The 14,407-nt window shown below is 38.8% G+C and overlaps 1 protein-coding gene across 1 annotated transcript in view; it reads left to right on the top strand.

Moving 5' to 3' along the window:
- Positions 1 to 13,973, top strand: part of FARSB (phenylalanyl-tRNA synthetase subunit beta) — a 32,828-nt gene extending 18,855 nt beyond the window's left edge. Inside the window, exons 14-17 of the mRNA XM_048505391.1 lie at positions 1,085 to 1,177; positions 1,870 to 1,987; positions 3,512 to 3,664; positions 13,329 to 13,973. Of these exons, the coding sequence (XP_048361348.1) occupies positions 1,085 to 1,177; positions 1,870 to 1,987; positions 3,512 to 3,664; positions 13,329 to 13,480 (516 nt within the window). The 3' untranslated portion in view covers positions 13,481 to 13,973. The remainder of the gene's footprint in view (positions 1 to 1,084; positions 1,178 to 1,869; positions 1,988 to 3,511; positions 3,665 to 13,328) is intronic.
- The last annotated feature ends 434 nt before the right edge of the window (positions 13,974 to 14,407 follow it).

Here is a 14,407-nt window from a genome sequence, read left to right as displayed (position 1 = left end):
CAGCCTGAAAAGCTGGGGTGACAGCCAACTCCGTGGTGATCCTGACTTCCTGGTTTTGCTGCCGCAGAGCTGAGATATGGCTGGCCACCTTTGTCTTTCTCTCCTCCGCCAGTAGAGGGGGCAAATATGTCAGTGCAACCCCCCCCCCCCCCCAAATAGGATTGCACTGTCAGCATCAACCTTAGCTAGTATTTGGATACTTCCAAGGAATTCCTGGATTGTGATGTGGAGGCAGGCGATATCTCTTGCCTTGAAAATTCTACAGGTCACATCTAAGTCAGCTGTGACTTGACAGCAATAAATAATTATAGGTGTGTGATATGTGAAGACTTGTGAAAGAGGGGAAGTCCCCCCTCTTTCCCCCCTCTTGTTCTGGCTTTATCCTCAACTTTTGTGATTACGAGTTTCTTGTTCCCCAATTATCACTTGTGCACTTTCCCTCCTACTTTTCCATACCTTCTCCTCCCCCTGCTGATCTTTGCCCTGGTCCCCTTTTGCATGCACTGCTAATTATATTGTTACAAACATGTTTTCATATGTGTGCGTGTGTTTGCAAAAACATTGTTCTCTGAGTGCCCTTTATGATTCTTTTGATCCATTTGGGAGTGTCACCATGGGTGTTGCATATATAGCACTAACCACGGTACACTGCTCTCCTAGGTTTATGTGCTTGTACATATTTGATGTATGTAACCATTCCATTGTCTTTTCAGTGGTTTCTGTATAAAAAACAATCAGAACAGCCTACTAAGCAATATACAGCTGACACAGTGTGATATTAATTAAGGCCTTACATTGGTAGTAGCTTCACCGATTCCATGTCATCTTGTTGTCCTGTTGCTTTCGAGTGGGTCATGTGTAAACTGGTGGTTAAGCTCACCTAATAAGGGTGTGAAAGCTAATGTGTGAACTTTCACAGTTCAATAATCATTACTAATTTATATGCCAGTGTCCATGTAAGGGTGAGGGTTTCACCCCTCTGCTGCGTGATCTATAGCTACTTGGTGGTCACGCTGAAGGGAGAGGTTTTGTCATTAAGAAGTTTTGCACTTTAATTTAATTTGCTTTCTCTCCCTCATTTTAGTGTTCCCAGGAAGACATTGCTAACAAACTTGGGATCGACCTCTCTGCAACAAAAGCTGTGCATATATCAAATCCAAAAACAGCAGAATTTCAAGTGAGAACCAAGAGCTGCATTTTCAGTTACCTTCATATACTGTAAAACCTCATGGACTATAGCTAATAAACAGTTTTTGCTTGGGGTGGGGGGGGCATGTGGGATTTAAGAGTGAAATATAATAACTGGATTTTAATCTGGGGGCCACCTAGAGATATCACTACTTGTGGATCATATCTGAAGATCTTACCTTGTAGCGTTGAAATTAAATAGATTCTCATATAAAATTAATTAATTTCATATTGTGATAATTTGATTCATGTGAGATCTCTAGATGATCAAAAAGGACAAATACATTATGACATTCCTTACTTATATTCCTTACTTCCTGGCACAAGTCTTTCACTGCATTGGCAAAGTGGGAGTTGCTAGGAGAGAAGAGAAATGAAGGGAAAAAAGTATTTACTTTCAATTTTGGTATTCTGCTCCTTCCTATGACAGCTTGTTGTTCCCTGAACTGATGAAGGTATAATTTAGATTGACCTGGACTAGCTTGATCTCAGAAATTAAGCAGTGTCATCCCTAGCTAGTATTTGGATGGGAAATACCAGGATTGCTACACAGAGGCAGGCAATGGCAAACCACCTCTGAACTTATCATGCCTTGTAAGCCCTATGTGTTGCCATAAGCTGGTTGTGACTTGAAGAGGGGGGGAAAGTTTTAATACATGCAATTCTGCTTTTGACCAATAGGTGGCACGTACTACTCTGTTGCCTGGTCTCCTGAAAACCATTGCTGCTAACAGGAAGATGCCTCTACCTCTGAAACTCTTTGAGATCTCTGACATTGTAGTAAAAGACTCCACCAAAGGTAAGAGAAGTTAAACTCAGCACTGATACCCTTAAAAACCAAGGCTGTTACTGAGTCCAGCATGCTTGCTGCACTTACAGAGAGTTCTCACAGACTCAGAGGTGCTTGGTTTTTGCATCTCTTGTGCAGGCAATGAGATGGGTCATCAGTAGCAAGGGGAGGAGGCTGCATGCCTCTCACGTCACCTTCCAGTGTGTCTCTCTCTGCTCAATTCGGGTTATAATCATAGGTGTGAAGTTTGCAAACACAGACCACTCCCTTTCATCCTGATGATGTTTTGCACTAGTTGAGCATGCCCATAGATGGGAAAATGCAAAACAGGATTCATGAATGTCCAGGAATCTTCTACCCATGAGCATTTGCCTGTCATGGACTGAGTCATTCCCCAAGTGTGTGACAATTTTTAGCATATTTAAATGCTTCTTTTAAAAAATAAAGTGCATAGGAGTTCATTTTCTGAACTGTACAAGCACTGATACTCATTTTGCTTTGAGTTACCCTTTCCATATTGTATCTGCCAGGTGTTAATATTTAACCGCCTGCCTGGCTTTCTAGTGTTAAAGCAAATTGAGTGGAAGGAGTGAAAATCTAGGAAATGTGTATTCAGATGGTCATTACACTCAATAGAGGATCCTAGTGGTTCAGCTTAATCTACTCACAGGGGTGTTGAGAGCCTGCATTGACCTCAAAACAGATGTTTAAATTCCAAACTCCTTTTGAGAGATATGCCCAATGAAATCTTTCCATTGCTAGAGGGCAGCAAACACCAGTTTTATTTCTCAATGAATTTTCTTGGCTTCTAGTAAGTTATTCTTTAAGTATGGTGCGGAACCGCATCTTCAGACAAGTCCTTTAAGTATCTACAGCACATATATAATTTATGCTGATCTAACCACAGAATTGCTGTATGGAAAGAGACAAAAGGTTTCTCTTTGATTAGAATGAATTGAGGCTTGTCCAGGAAAGCTCAGCTTAGGTTTGGCAGCAAGTCTACAGCCTAAAAGGAATGAACTTTATAATCAAATACAGTATTTCAAATCTGTCTGTGGTTAATGTGAAAGAATCTAGATCTATGTGGGGTTAAACAGAGGTTGGTGATTTTCTTTGAGACCCAGACTACAGTCTCTGTGTGAATTGTATCACTTCAAGCGACAAGAGAATGCTCCCCAACTAGAGGACAAGAAGATAGCCTTTCCAAGCTATTTTTCTGCATGATATTAAGATAGAAAAAATAGAGAGAAGGGTGTTTTCGTATAGCATTTTGTATAGAGCATTCATGTGACTCGCCCCCCTTTCTGCTTTTTGAAGAGGTGCAATCCAGCTATAAGTTGACTATCTCAGTGGGAAGTAAGCCTAGGGGGGAAAGTATTTTTAGAGGAGGAAAATCATGGCCAATTCCCCTTTGATCTACTGTTGTCAACATGTAGGTGTAAAGAGACACTGATGTGAAATAGGATTTAAAAAGGCAAAATCCTTAAAATGTGATGTTGACAAATCTGTAATTGTAGCTGCCTGTTTCTTCAGATGTAGGTGCAATCAACCGCAGGCATCTCTGTGCTGTCTACCATAACAAAAATCCTGGCTTTGAGGTGATTCATGGATTGCTAGATAGAGTCATGCAGTTGCTGGATGTCCCACCAAGTAAAGACAACGGATATTACATTAAAGCAACAGAAGGTAAGGGAAAGCATAGGAAATGCATGTGATCTTAACTGCATGTCTGCATTAGACCTAAAGGCAAGCTGTCCTCAGAAATTAAAAGCTGATCTGGACAGGGTGTCTAGATACTAGTCTTTCATTGCTCAGTTTTTGACAGCCTGATTCTTTTTTGTTGCCTTCTAAAAAGTACTCTGATTGCCTGTTAATTCCCAAAATTGGCATAAAGTGGCAGGATCTTAAATTTTGCTCAAGTTTCTGTAATTCACTGTGGATACCTAGAGGAGCTTATTAGTTAAGAATTCTTGTCCTGCATTGACGGGAGTCGTAATGCTGTTGCAACTGGGTTGCATCCAAGGCTGGGGAGCCAAGATATGGTATAGTGAACGTTGAACTGGGGAGGCCTGGGTTCAGATCTCAACTCATTCATAAAGTTCAGTGAGTGACCTTGGGCGAGTCGGACTCTCTCAGCAGAACCCTGCAGGATTGGTGTGAGGATAAAATAGAGAAGAGGAGAAACAAGCATGCTACCATAAGCACTTGCTTGAAATAGTCCAATGAAAATATAATCAGTGGCTGCAATGGTGTTAATAAGCAGGCCAGTGCCAATCCACCACTTTTCTTGTAGCATTCCAGTTTGTGAAGCAGCTGTTTTCCGAAGCTGAATGTGTAGTTTACAATTACATGAAGTCAGTTTCTTGACTAAAAACTGTAAGAATGTGAAAAATGGGCAACATTTTGAGATCATGGGTGTCTAGTGTGTTCTGGCTAACATTTCAAATATATTCTTCCACGTGTGCATCTGTCAAGAAAGTTATTTTGAACAGAAAAGTTATAATTTAACATTTTTAAAAATCAAATTGAGCTGTGCAGTACTCAAGCTAATGTAGAAACTGATATATGGTACATTGTTAGAATGTGGATTGTTCTAGAGCACTTTTAGCCCATCTTCCCTGGTCATGGACTCAGCAGTATAATTGCCATAGTTCAGTCAAAGTATCTACTGGGAGCCTGTGAGTCAAACAACAGACTTAATTTCAGGAATGTAAGAGTTAAAACACTGTATGCTTCAGTATGAACCTCTCGCTGAGTCCTATGTGGAGGTGACCTGACTCATTTCAGTAGTCCGATACAGTAAACAGATGCTCTATTTCTCTGTGTGTTCATTCTTGCTCTGTATGTGCCAAACACGGTTATTAGAGCGCCTTCTGTTTCAATAAAGCGTAAATATCCATTAAATTAACCTCAGGGTCATAACCTTTCTGCCCTGGTAGTACCACCTGCGCAATAGTTGCAGATGCTTGAAAATGCGGGTGAAATTGTGATGTTCCCCAGACCTTCACACTAGTGTTTAGTGTAACTGGAGCCTTGCAGTGTATTGAGAAAATGAGTTTAGAGTGATGAAGTTTCTGATAGGAAGGAACTTGCTAATTTTAAAAACACCTTCAGAGAAAAAACCCAGAATATGCCTTCTGATATTCATGAATAAAGTCTACATTTCTCTTTTGGCTTTTATAAAAAAAAGTGAAAGTAAATTGGTAAGGTTTTACATAATTCTGATGAAATTCCACAATGTGTGTTTCCTGAAGGGTATTAGAAAATGCTAGTAGTAGTTCCCTGAGACTTTAGGGATGGGTGTATTTGACTTCACTCAGATCTTTATACAGTTTCCCACACTCAGAATGTAGTTCAAGTGCAGAATCCTGAGACTCTTACCTTACATTAATTTTAATAGTAACTGTTTTCTGTGATGGCTGCACACAGCTGTTTAGACCTGTTTGCCAAAGGCAGGGTTGGAACTCTGTGCACTGGATAATGTCATTTCCATGATTGCTTCTAGTCCCTTAGCCTATTTATGCCCTTGTATTGCTCAGTCCTAACCTATATGATCTCTTTTTCTACTGCATTGCTTCTTTTAAAGTGAAAGAATCTCATTTGGATCAACCCATAAATATTTGTACAAAAATAAGGGAAGTTTTGTTTTGCTTGTAGGTTGTTTCCTCTGTGCAGGATTTTCTGTGCTCAGTGCAGACAGTTTGGTATTGTTTGTACAGTGTCTCAAACATTTTTCTGTATATGATCTGTACTTTGAAAGTCTTACCTGAGTAATTTAATTCTGTCAAAGATGATTGTTAATATTGAAAAAATCTGTAAATAATCAAACAAAATAAGCTGTATGCAATTTTGAGCATAAGATGCATAAAGCTGTTCATTTGATTTAACAAGAGGGCAATTTGAAAGGGATTTTTTCCTTAAAAGGACGATTGGTATTTCTGTTTGATTAGCCAACCTAACATCACTAAGGCCTCCTGCCTCACTTAAAGTTTCTTTCAAATTTCCTGAAAGTCTTGGAGACTTCTGCAAAATATCAGGTGAAAGTTTGCCTGGTGCAACATTCCAAGTTTACTCTGCTTGCAGTTCATCCGATTGGTATATTTCCATGTAAAAAATACACTTTGTTTATCTTGGCCAAAAAAAAAAAAATTCCAAGGAAGATTTTAATAAGGGCAGCAGACCTTGGCTATATCATTTATACTAGCCCAAACCCCATCCCCCAATTGTGGTAAAAATTTAGTCTTGCAAGATCTCTGTCATTCTTTGGAAACATGTTTATCCAGGTGCAGTGTCTGTGGAAACATCACTTGTAAGTTTAGTTGTTTTTTTAAAACTCCCTACAGTATAGCATTTCTGCAAGTACAGTGAGTGTGGGTTTGTGGAGGACCCTCCACCCGACCCTTAAGGAACATATTTTCAGGGACAGGATGATGCAAAAGAAAAAAATGAAGAATCGGTACCGATCCATCTCAAAGACAGGTTTTCACTCATAGCCCTGTGGAGCCAAGCTATTTTTATGTATGAAAGAGCAGTTTTATTGATTTTTTTCCACTAGGATCCTGTAAGTTGATGATACAAAGGGGACTATATTGCTTGAATAGATTTTTTTGCCACAGATTATGCCTGGTCCCCACTCTGCGTATGTGTGTGTGTACATGGATATCTCTGTCTTGACATTCACAGAGTGGGGACCAGAAAGCCTACCTGTTTTGTTTTGTTTTTTTCCTTTTTAACTCAAGGTTCCTTTACACAACATAATCCCCACAATCATGCTGTGGCTACAAGTGGTATTTATATGTTACTGCTGAATTCAGATAGATCGCAGACTGCTAACTTCATAGTTTCTGTAAGGCAGTTTGCTACACACACCTTTTATTTTTCATTTTTTGAAGTGCTGAGGACTGGTGAAGTAAGCCAAAGGCAAGCTGTATTTAACCCCCCCCCCCAAATCATATTGCAGCAATTAAAAGAAAAACTCCTAACAAAGAAACCAACATTTGAAACATTTGTATTTGATTTGTCACACTATAATCTATACTTTGTAAGGTTTTTTTGTGTTACAAATGTGTTGCAGGCCGTTTTAGTCAGTTACTATGCAAATTAAATGAGTGAGTTTTCCATTTTTCATATCAAAAGATCTGTTGCACAAATATCTAGCCTTTCTTCAAGCCAAGGGAATGAACTTCTGAACTTTTAAAATCTTGTGGTAACTCGAGCCTCACAGGGACAACTGCAAGCTAGTGGCCCAGCTCCCACCTGAGAATCCCATTGGATTTGTCATGGAGGTGACTGTTTAGATAAGGTATACGAGAAGTTTTATGACATAGTAGGAGACTGAGAAGAGTACAGGCATCAAGACATCAAGTTGGTTATTTATGATTAGGCCCCTTTTTGGCCAAAGTTGAATCCCCACATGACTCTCAAGAATGAAAGTTCCCAATGCAAAACATAGTAACATGTAATACAAAAGGCCTGATGGAGGGGATTCCCAGTAGATCTGGATTCAAGACATGACTTCAGGATGCCTAGCTGCCTCCCAGCTCCACCAATGGCAGCTAGAAGTTAAGAATTGGTTCTGATTTTTGTGTCTATATGTCTAAAAAGAGACTTAGGGAATCTTCAGAAGAGGTGGGTTTCCAGGAAAGTCCTCATTTATTCCTGATGCCTTTAACCCTCATTTCTCCAAAAGATTCAAAGGGCTTCTTTTATTTTATTCCTTCATTAATTTTGGTGTCCCTCAGGATCACTCGGCTGTCATCAAAGATTATTTGAAATGTTTTGCAGGTACAAGAGTGAATGAGAAACACCTGAGATAAATCCAAGGGCTTAACTGTGTTGAGATTTTAAACTAAAACATCAGTTGATTTAATATTCCTTTTTGTTTTTGAGGAGGGAGAAGGGTAGGGCATGGAAATTAGTGACATCATCAAGAAGTTGGTTGACTCATTTTACTGGGTTTGTCATCTTTTTTCGGTTAGGGGTGGCTTTAAAGGATTGCCCAATCCCAGCCAAACTGTCAACAACTAGTGGAAAGGTGAGGTGGGCAGTTTTTATTACAGTTTTTATGAGATGTCTTCAGTATTGTCCTTACGCCATTGAAGAAGCCTGTTGAACTTGGTTGATGTAGACTAGGCTGACAAATAGTGACTGAGCAAAGGATATGAACTGCCCCGATCCAAGACCATCACGCTATTGACTTCTATGGAGGGTAATGGATTTTGAAGGAGACCAATTTGTTTGTTTTTGGGAAAAACAATAATTATCTATGGATTGAAAATAAATGTCCTACTGTTCTACATCATTTTCCTGTAGCTTGTGAAACTACTGCTTGAACTATTGGTGATATATTCTTTAAATTCAAAATAGTGTTACCCCTTGGAAATGACATGTGCTATGAAGTGGGGATACAGCTAGCCAAATGTCAGAGTTGATGCAAATGTAGATGCTATTTGAATTTTGCTTTCCACTCAATACCTCCCTGCTTTACACATTATAAAATGTAAATGTCTGTGTGCTAAAGAGATTTCAGCCCCCTGCCTCCAGAATGGGCTAACTGGGAATCCCTCAAGGCAATTTTTCTTTTCCCCTTCCTCTTGCATCTGCATACCTGTGCCACTGATTCAAATTTGCACTAAGGGATTTTATTCTTTGAAGTTTAATAAAGGGATGAAAGGTTAAAATTGAATGGAGGGGATTAGATTTACTGATGGTGAATTTAGGTACTGTTAACTGTTCAATTTCTAAAATAAACGAAATATTACACAGAAGATAACGCTCTCATACGCTCTATAAGTGGTAAATCCATTTGTTAAAAAAACTAATGTAGTTCAGGAAGGAAGTGCAGAATTTCTTATTTTTATGTACATAACTACTGAATCGTGGAAAAGACTGGCAACAGAAGAATCACTTTTGTTCATTTGGTTATGAGTTTTACATATCTGTTTAAGTACAAAATTTAGCAAGTTGTAAACATTTACTATTAAGATCCTCACTTGTGAAGAAACTATTTTTCAGGGCAGATGAAAGAAATGTTATGTATTCACTAAAGTTTTTTAAGAAAACATGACATCCTGGGCTTGAATCCTATATTGTTCTTTGTGTATTTGTCTCCAGTTTCTGTGAACAATATAATGTTCAGATGTGTGTGTGGAGAAAAAAATATAGGATCCAGGCCTTGAAGTTCTTTCTTCCTAATACGCGCAAGAGATTTTTAAAACTCTTGTTCCAAATTCAAGCTAGTTGATCATTTGTAATCTCTATGGTTAGATTTCACCACACTTCTTGTGAGGAGCCAACCATGGAAGCTTTTTGTTTAGTTTCTGGAGAGCCTCCTGTGGAAAAATTGTTATTGACAGAACTATCAAGCTTATCTGGCACTGTTGTGATGGTTTAAATGAGCATCACATTCTAATCACTATATATAGGTATAGTTTGTCTCAGTATGTGTTCAAGGGGCAAAGATTAACCAATGGAAAAATGTGACAAAGACTTCAAGAAATATGTTGGGTATCTAAAGTTTGTTTCTCTCAATTGCTTGAAACTTAAGTGTTGATTTCCGATACTTTTTTGTGTTATAGGAGTGAACTGGCATGGTCTCAGGCTTTATCCCACCTCTTATCCTATATCATTCCTTTAATCTTTTTTTCCCCAAAACATGGGAAGAAGGGAAGGAACTAGGCAGAAAGAAAAAGCAGTGCAAGATGTCTGAAAGAGAATTCAGCAAGCTCTTTGAAGCTTAATTAAGCAGAAAATGTGGTAAAGAGTAGGTACACCATTGGATTAGTGACCAAAGAGTTTACCCGCTGAGTAATCAAAGTGGTCCTGCTATCTGAACACAAAGACAATTATAAGTACTTAGGGCCATGTTGTAAAAGCTTTAATAACAGAAGTACTTAAACCTCAAAGCATTTTGGAAACTGCATTCTTAGTATGAACTGATTTTTGTCTACTAGCATGTGGCTTTCTTAGAATGAAGCTGGAGCATCTCTTCCCACAATTCACTTGTTTGCCTGAAGGTATTATGGATTTAATTGGGCCCCACTTTCTATCCTTTCTCTAATAGTCTACTCCTTTTAGGTCTCCTTGCAGCACTTCAGAGTTCTCAAGGCAAAATTTGTAACAACTGATGGCTTTGAGATGTGCATCTAAAGTTTACAGAGCAAGCTCAGCTTCATTTTTTTAATTGGATTGGACTTAAAACAGAATAGATTTGAAGTTGTCTGTAGAACCTACAGGATGGTTTAGTATGGTTTTCCAACAGGAGATTTATTGTAGAAGTTTGCTTGCATTTGCTAAAGGCAGTTTTTCACATGGGTAAATGCCACCCTATAAACTATTGGAAAAAAGAGGTTTGCTTTTAGTAGAAGGGTAGAATGCTACAGAGTCTTGGTTGCACTTGGTTGCATGAAAGCAAAACTTTTTGCTCTGTTAAGGAGAGTCCTAGAGCTAGGGCAGAATGTTTTGGTTGGTCGGTGTAATAGGTTAGTGGGTAGTATGTATATCAGGGACACATCCAACAAGATGTTCCCCTTCTATGTTCATCCTGCACTGGTCTTGGGCCTGTTTTTGAGTGATGCTCATTGAACTGTGATAATAACACAGAGCTTGTAGTATGTATGCACGTTTAAATTTTGGGGAGAGATGGTTGTTTCTTTCACTTTCAGTTAGACATTCTGGCATACTACCTCTCATAAGCAACGCTCCCAGAGCATAGCAAACTGTGAGCATTTATTGATATATTTTGTTTATAGTATGTCTTTCTAGCAGGAGCAGAAGTCAGATTACAAAATTTAGAACAATGTAGTATACAATATAAGGCATACATATAATAAGACTGAATTAGGAAACAATGCAATTAAATTATATAAAACATGACATAAGAAATGCAAAACTGGATTACAAAAAAATCGAAAGCATGGCAGCAAGAAAAGGATAATACCTGCAATAAACAGTACCATAAATTAGAGTGTTGTGGTTTTTCCAGCTTGTATGGACATGTTCCAGTAGCACTTTCTCCTGACATTTCGCCTGCATCTGTGGCTGGCATCTTCAGAAGATCCTCTGAAGATGCCAGCCACAGATGCAGACGAAACGTCAGGAGAAAATGCTACTGGAACACAGCCATGCAACCTGGAAAAACCACAACACACTAGTGATTCCAGTCATGAAAGCCTTCAATGATACAGTGCCATAAATTGCATCCCTTGTTTGTTTGCAAAAGCAAATTTCACTTTATTACAGATCTATTATCTTCAAAAATGTACATCTAGTATTTCAGGAAAGACATTAAACTAGGCCTAGTCTCAACAGTATGCTAGCTTTTAATTGATAGAAGAATTTTTATGTGGGGAAGCACAGATTTCTCCTCAAGTAGTATAATCACAGCAGGACTATGCAGCATACATTTTCTGAATGTATAGCAAAATTCTGATAAATGTTTTGCTTGTTTGCATAAGGAAATCAAAAGAAAATACTAGAATGCGAGATTTCCAGCCCATGTCTTTTTAGTATGTTTCCTTGAGTGCTTGTCGCTATGCTTCCATCTACGAGCAAGATTTTCAAAAATATTTCCCATGTGGAATCTGACTAGAACAGAGAGAGAGCCCAGAGGATTAAGTGGGCCAGCATCACAATTGGGGAGTTAGGGTTATGGTTCCTGTTAATGGAGAGTGCATGATTTAATTCCCGCACGGACACTTGCATGGAACCCCAGAGCATGCCAGAACTCTGAACTTTGCTGGTTGCATGTTTACTATTTAAGAAAGCAGAATAACACTGTGCTGTTTTTTTTGGTCAAACCTGACTTCCTGCAGTAGGAATTGGCAGGCAGTGTTTGAAATGTGGCCAACAGTTGAGGCTTGGTATTCAGCAGAAACCTGATTTTTTAAAAAAACAAAAAGGCACACTTTACTACTCCTGTGGCAAATTTTTCACATTGGAATGAGATGATTGCATGCTGCTATAGTTCAGCTTCTCACTATTTGGCTAAGTGTGCTGCTTCCAGAAGTACATAGTTGAGGTACAGTTTCCTACTCTTCTGAGAGCATTTTAGAAACCATTATGGGACACTTCATGGGCACCTTTGCTATTAATTTATTTTGTCTGAATAACTAGCTTGGTCCCCATGCCTTAATGCAACTGTTATAGAAATCATTTAGTACTTCAGTATCTCATGAACTTCTGTTAAGGAATATCTGATACTTTTTTCTTTAATAGTTTGACTGTACCTGACTAGTTTTCTACACAAATGAGAAGTCTGAAATCTCAGTAATATATGAGCTATAATGTGTTCTTGTTAAGTCTGGTGACAATTGGTTTTGTTACCAGAAATGTATAGCTTGACAGTTATATTCACCCATTGTTGAGGATGCTGTTTGTCATGTAGCTGAAGAGTTTCTGAACAAATGTGTTTTCAGAGAGAATGATACAGATTGACAGACGTTTGATTGTGGAAAACAAAGGAATGATTCAAAATGACACACTGTAATTTTGTGTGAGACTAGTGTAGATTGTCAGCCTAGGAGAGTTGAGTTTGTTCTACTTCCAGTACCAGCATAGAGGACTGTTTGCCTTTGCACACAGTTCATTGTATATGCAGTGAAGGGGATTCTCTCAGTTAGAAGACCTGTAGTAATTGCCTGCTGCTCATTCTGATAACCATCTGAACATATTTCCCCATCCCAACCACAGTGACAAAGTTTTTGACACAGGAAAGTATATATTGCTTAATTCTGAAACGGCAAGGGATGCATATACACCGTTTTCCTTGGTGCAGTGGGTTTAATTTTTTTTCTATGTTGTATTAACATTTTATACAGGAAAGAATGATAAAGTCACTGTGAGGCCATATGCTAAAAGTAGTGTGTGGATTGACTCTTACCTTTATGGCCATTGTGCCAGTTTCAGACGATGTGAAAAGAATCGCTACAGATTGTGAGGGCAAGTGCAGCAGGACGTGGGATAAAGCTACTTCCATTGCAATTCACTATAGCTCTTTTTGTGTCATTTTAACTAAAACAGGCACTGAAGATTGTGCTGTCTCACTAGCGAGCGCCCGCCCGCTTGTTTGCAGAAAATATTTAACATCTTTGTTTCACAGTATATGATACAATTTTAATTTGCGATCAACAGCGATTGATATGCTAATTGCTTTTATTCCCATTAATCATAATTGGAGACAAAGGTTTATAAATCCTTAAAGCTTTTTTAAAAGCTTCTTCCTTGTGTCATGAACCACTTGCTCCATGAGAAACACTTTGTATCAAGATTGCTAGAACAATTGTTTGTACTGCTTATTGTTTGAATTATTTCATTTTTTTTCATTCAATTTTTGCCTTCCCTTGTCTCTTAGAGCCTGCTTTTTTCCCTGGGCGCTGTGCTGAGATTTTTGCTAAAGGACACAGCATTGGGCACTTGGGAGTCCTTCACCCTGACGTCATCACCAAGTTTGAGCTCACCATGCCCTGCTCTGCTCTAGAAATCACAATCGAGACTTTCTTGTGAACTCGTTATGGCAGCACCCCTTTTCTGTCCACACCGTTCTGTAACAAGCCTGGTTTCTTGGTAACTTTTAGAAAATCCGTCCTATCTTGTCATAAATTTAGACCAAGCTGCTTTGAAGCCCTGATAAAGAAAAATCTTTCATTTCTGCAATAAGGATGTTTTAGTAACATCATAGCTACTCAAGTACAGCACCCAGGGCAATCAGTCTATCAATAAAAATGTTTGAGGCTGAACTTGATCCTACACAGCTGTGTTTAACCAATATCACTTCCTTATGTTCCTACAGTAAGTTAATTGACTAGCACAAATGTTGAAGAAATGTGAGCGGAACCAAGAGCTGAGTTGTCATTGTACAAGGCTGTCATGTGGTCACCCAGTGAGGAGAAGATGCTAGAGGAATATAGTTATTTATTATACAAGGTGGAGTTACTTCTGCCATAGTTTAAATATGTGTAGATTGATCTGTATAAAAAAATTAAAAAATGAAAGTGAAGTTTCTGCCTCTGTTTGCACCTGGTGTCCTATCCAAAGCTATACTTGTTCCGGAGCCCATCTGTTTCCTGTTGGAAGAAAGGGCTGTGTTTTCCCCCAGATGCCAAACTCCGAGCAGTTTCGGTCTTCTCTACAGCTGTACAGGGATCTGCCATTGTATGTGCCTGAAGGAACTCTTGTACTTCAGGTTATGATGCTAGGCTCAGCTTGGGTAAATATTTGAACAGTGACAATGCCATTTCTGCTTACCACAGCATGAAAAACAGCACTCATGGGTGCTATAATATGACAGGACAGCAGTAGCAGACTGCTTGGTACCAAGTTTTCTTTTTGATGGTCTCTGTATGTTTTACTTTTCAAGCTCATAAAGAGAATCACTATCGTCTAGAGCAGTGGTTCTCAACCTTCCTAATGCCATGACCCTTTAATACAGTT

This window comes from Sphaerodactylus townsendi, linkage group LG08 (genome assembly GCF_021028975.2).
Source record: "Sphaerodactylus townsendi isolate TG3544 linkage group LG08, MPM_Stown_v2.3, whole genome shotgun sequence".
Classification (NCBI taxonomy): domain Eukaryota; kingdom Metazoa; phylum Chordata; class Lepidosauria; order Squamata; family Sphaerodactylidae; genus Sphaerodactylus; species Sphaerodactylus townsendi.
This window is presented reverse-complemented; position numbering and strand designations above follow the sequence as displayed.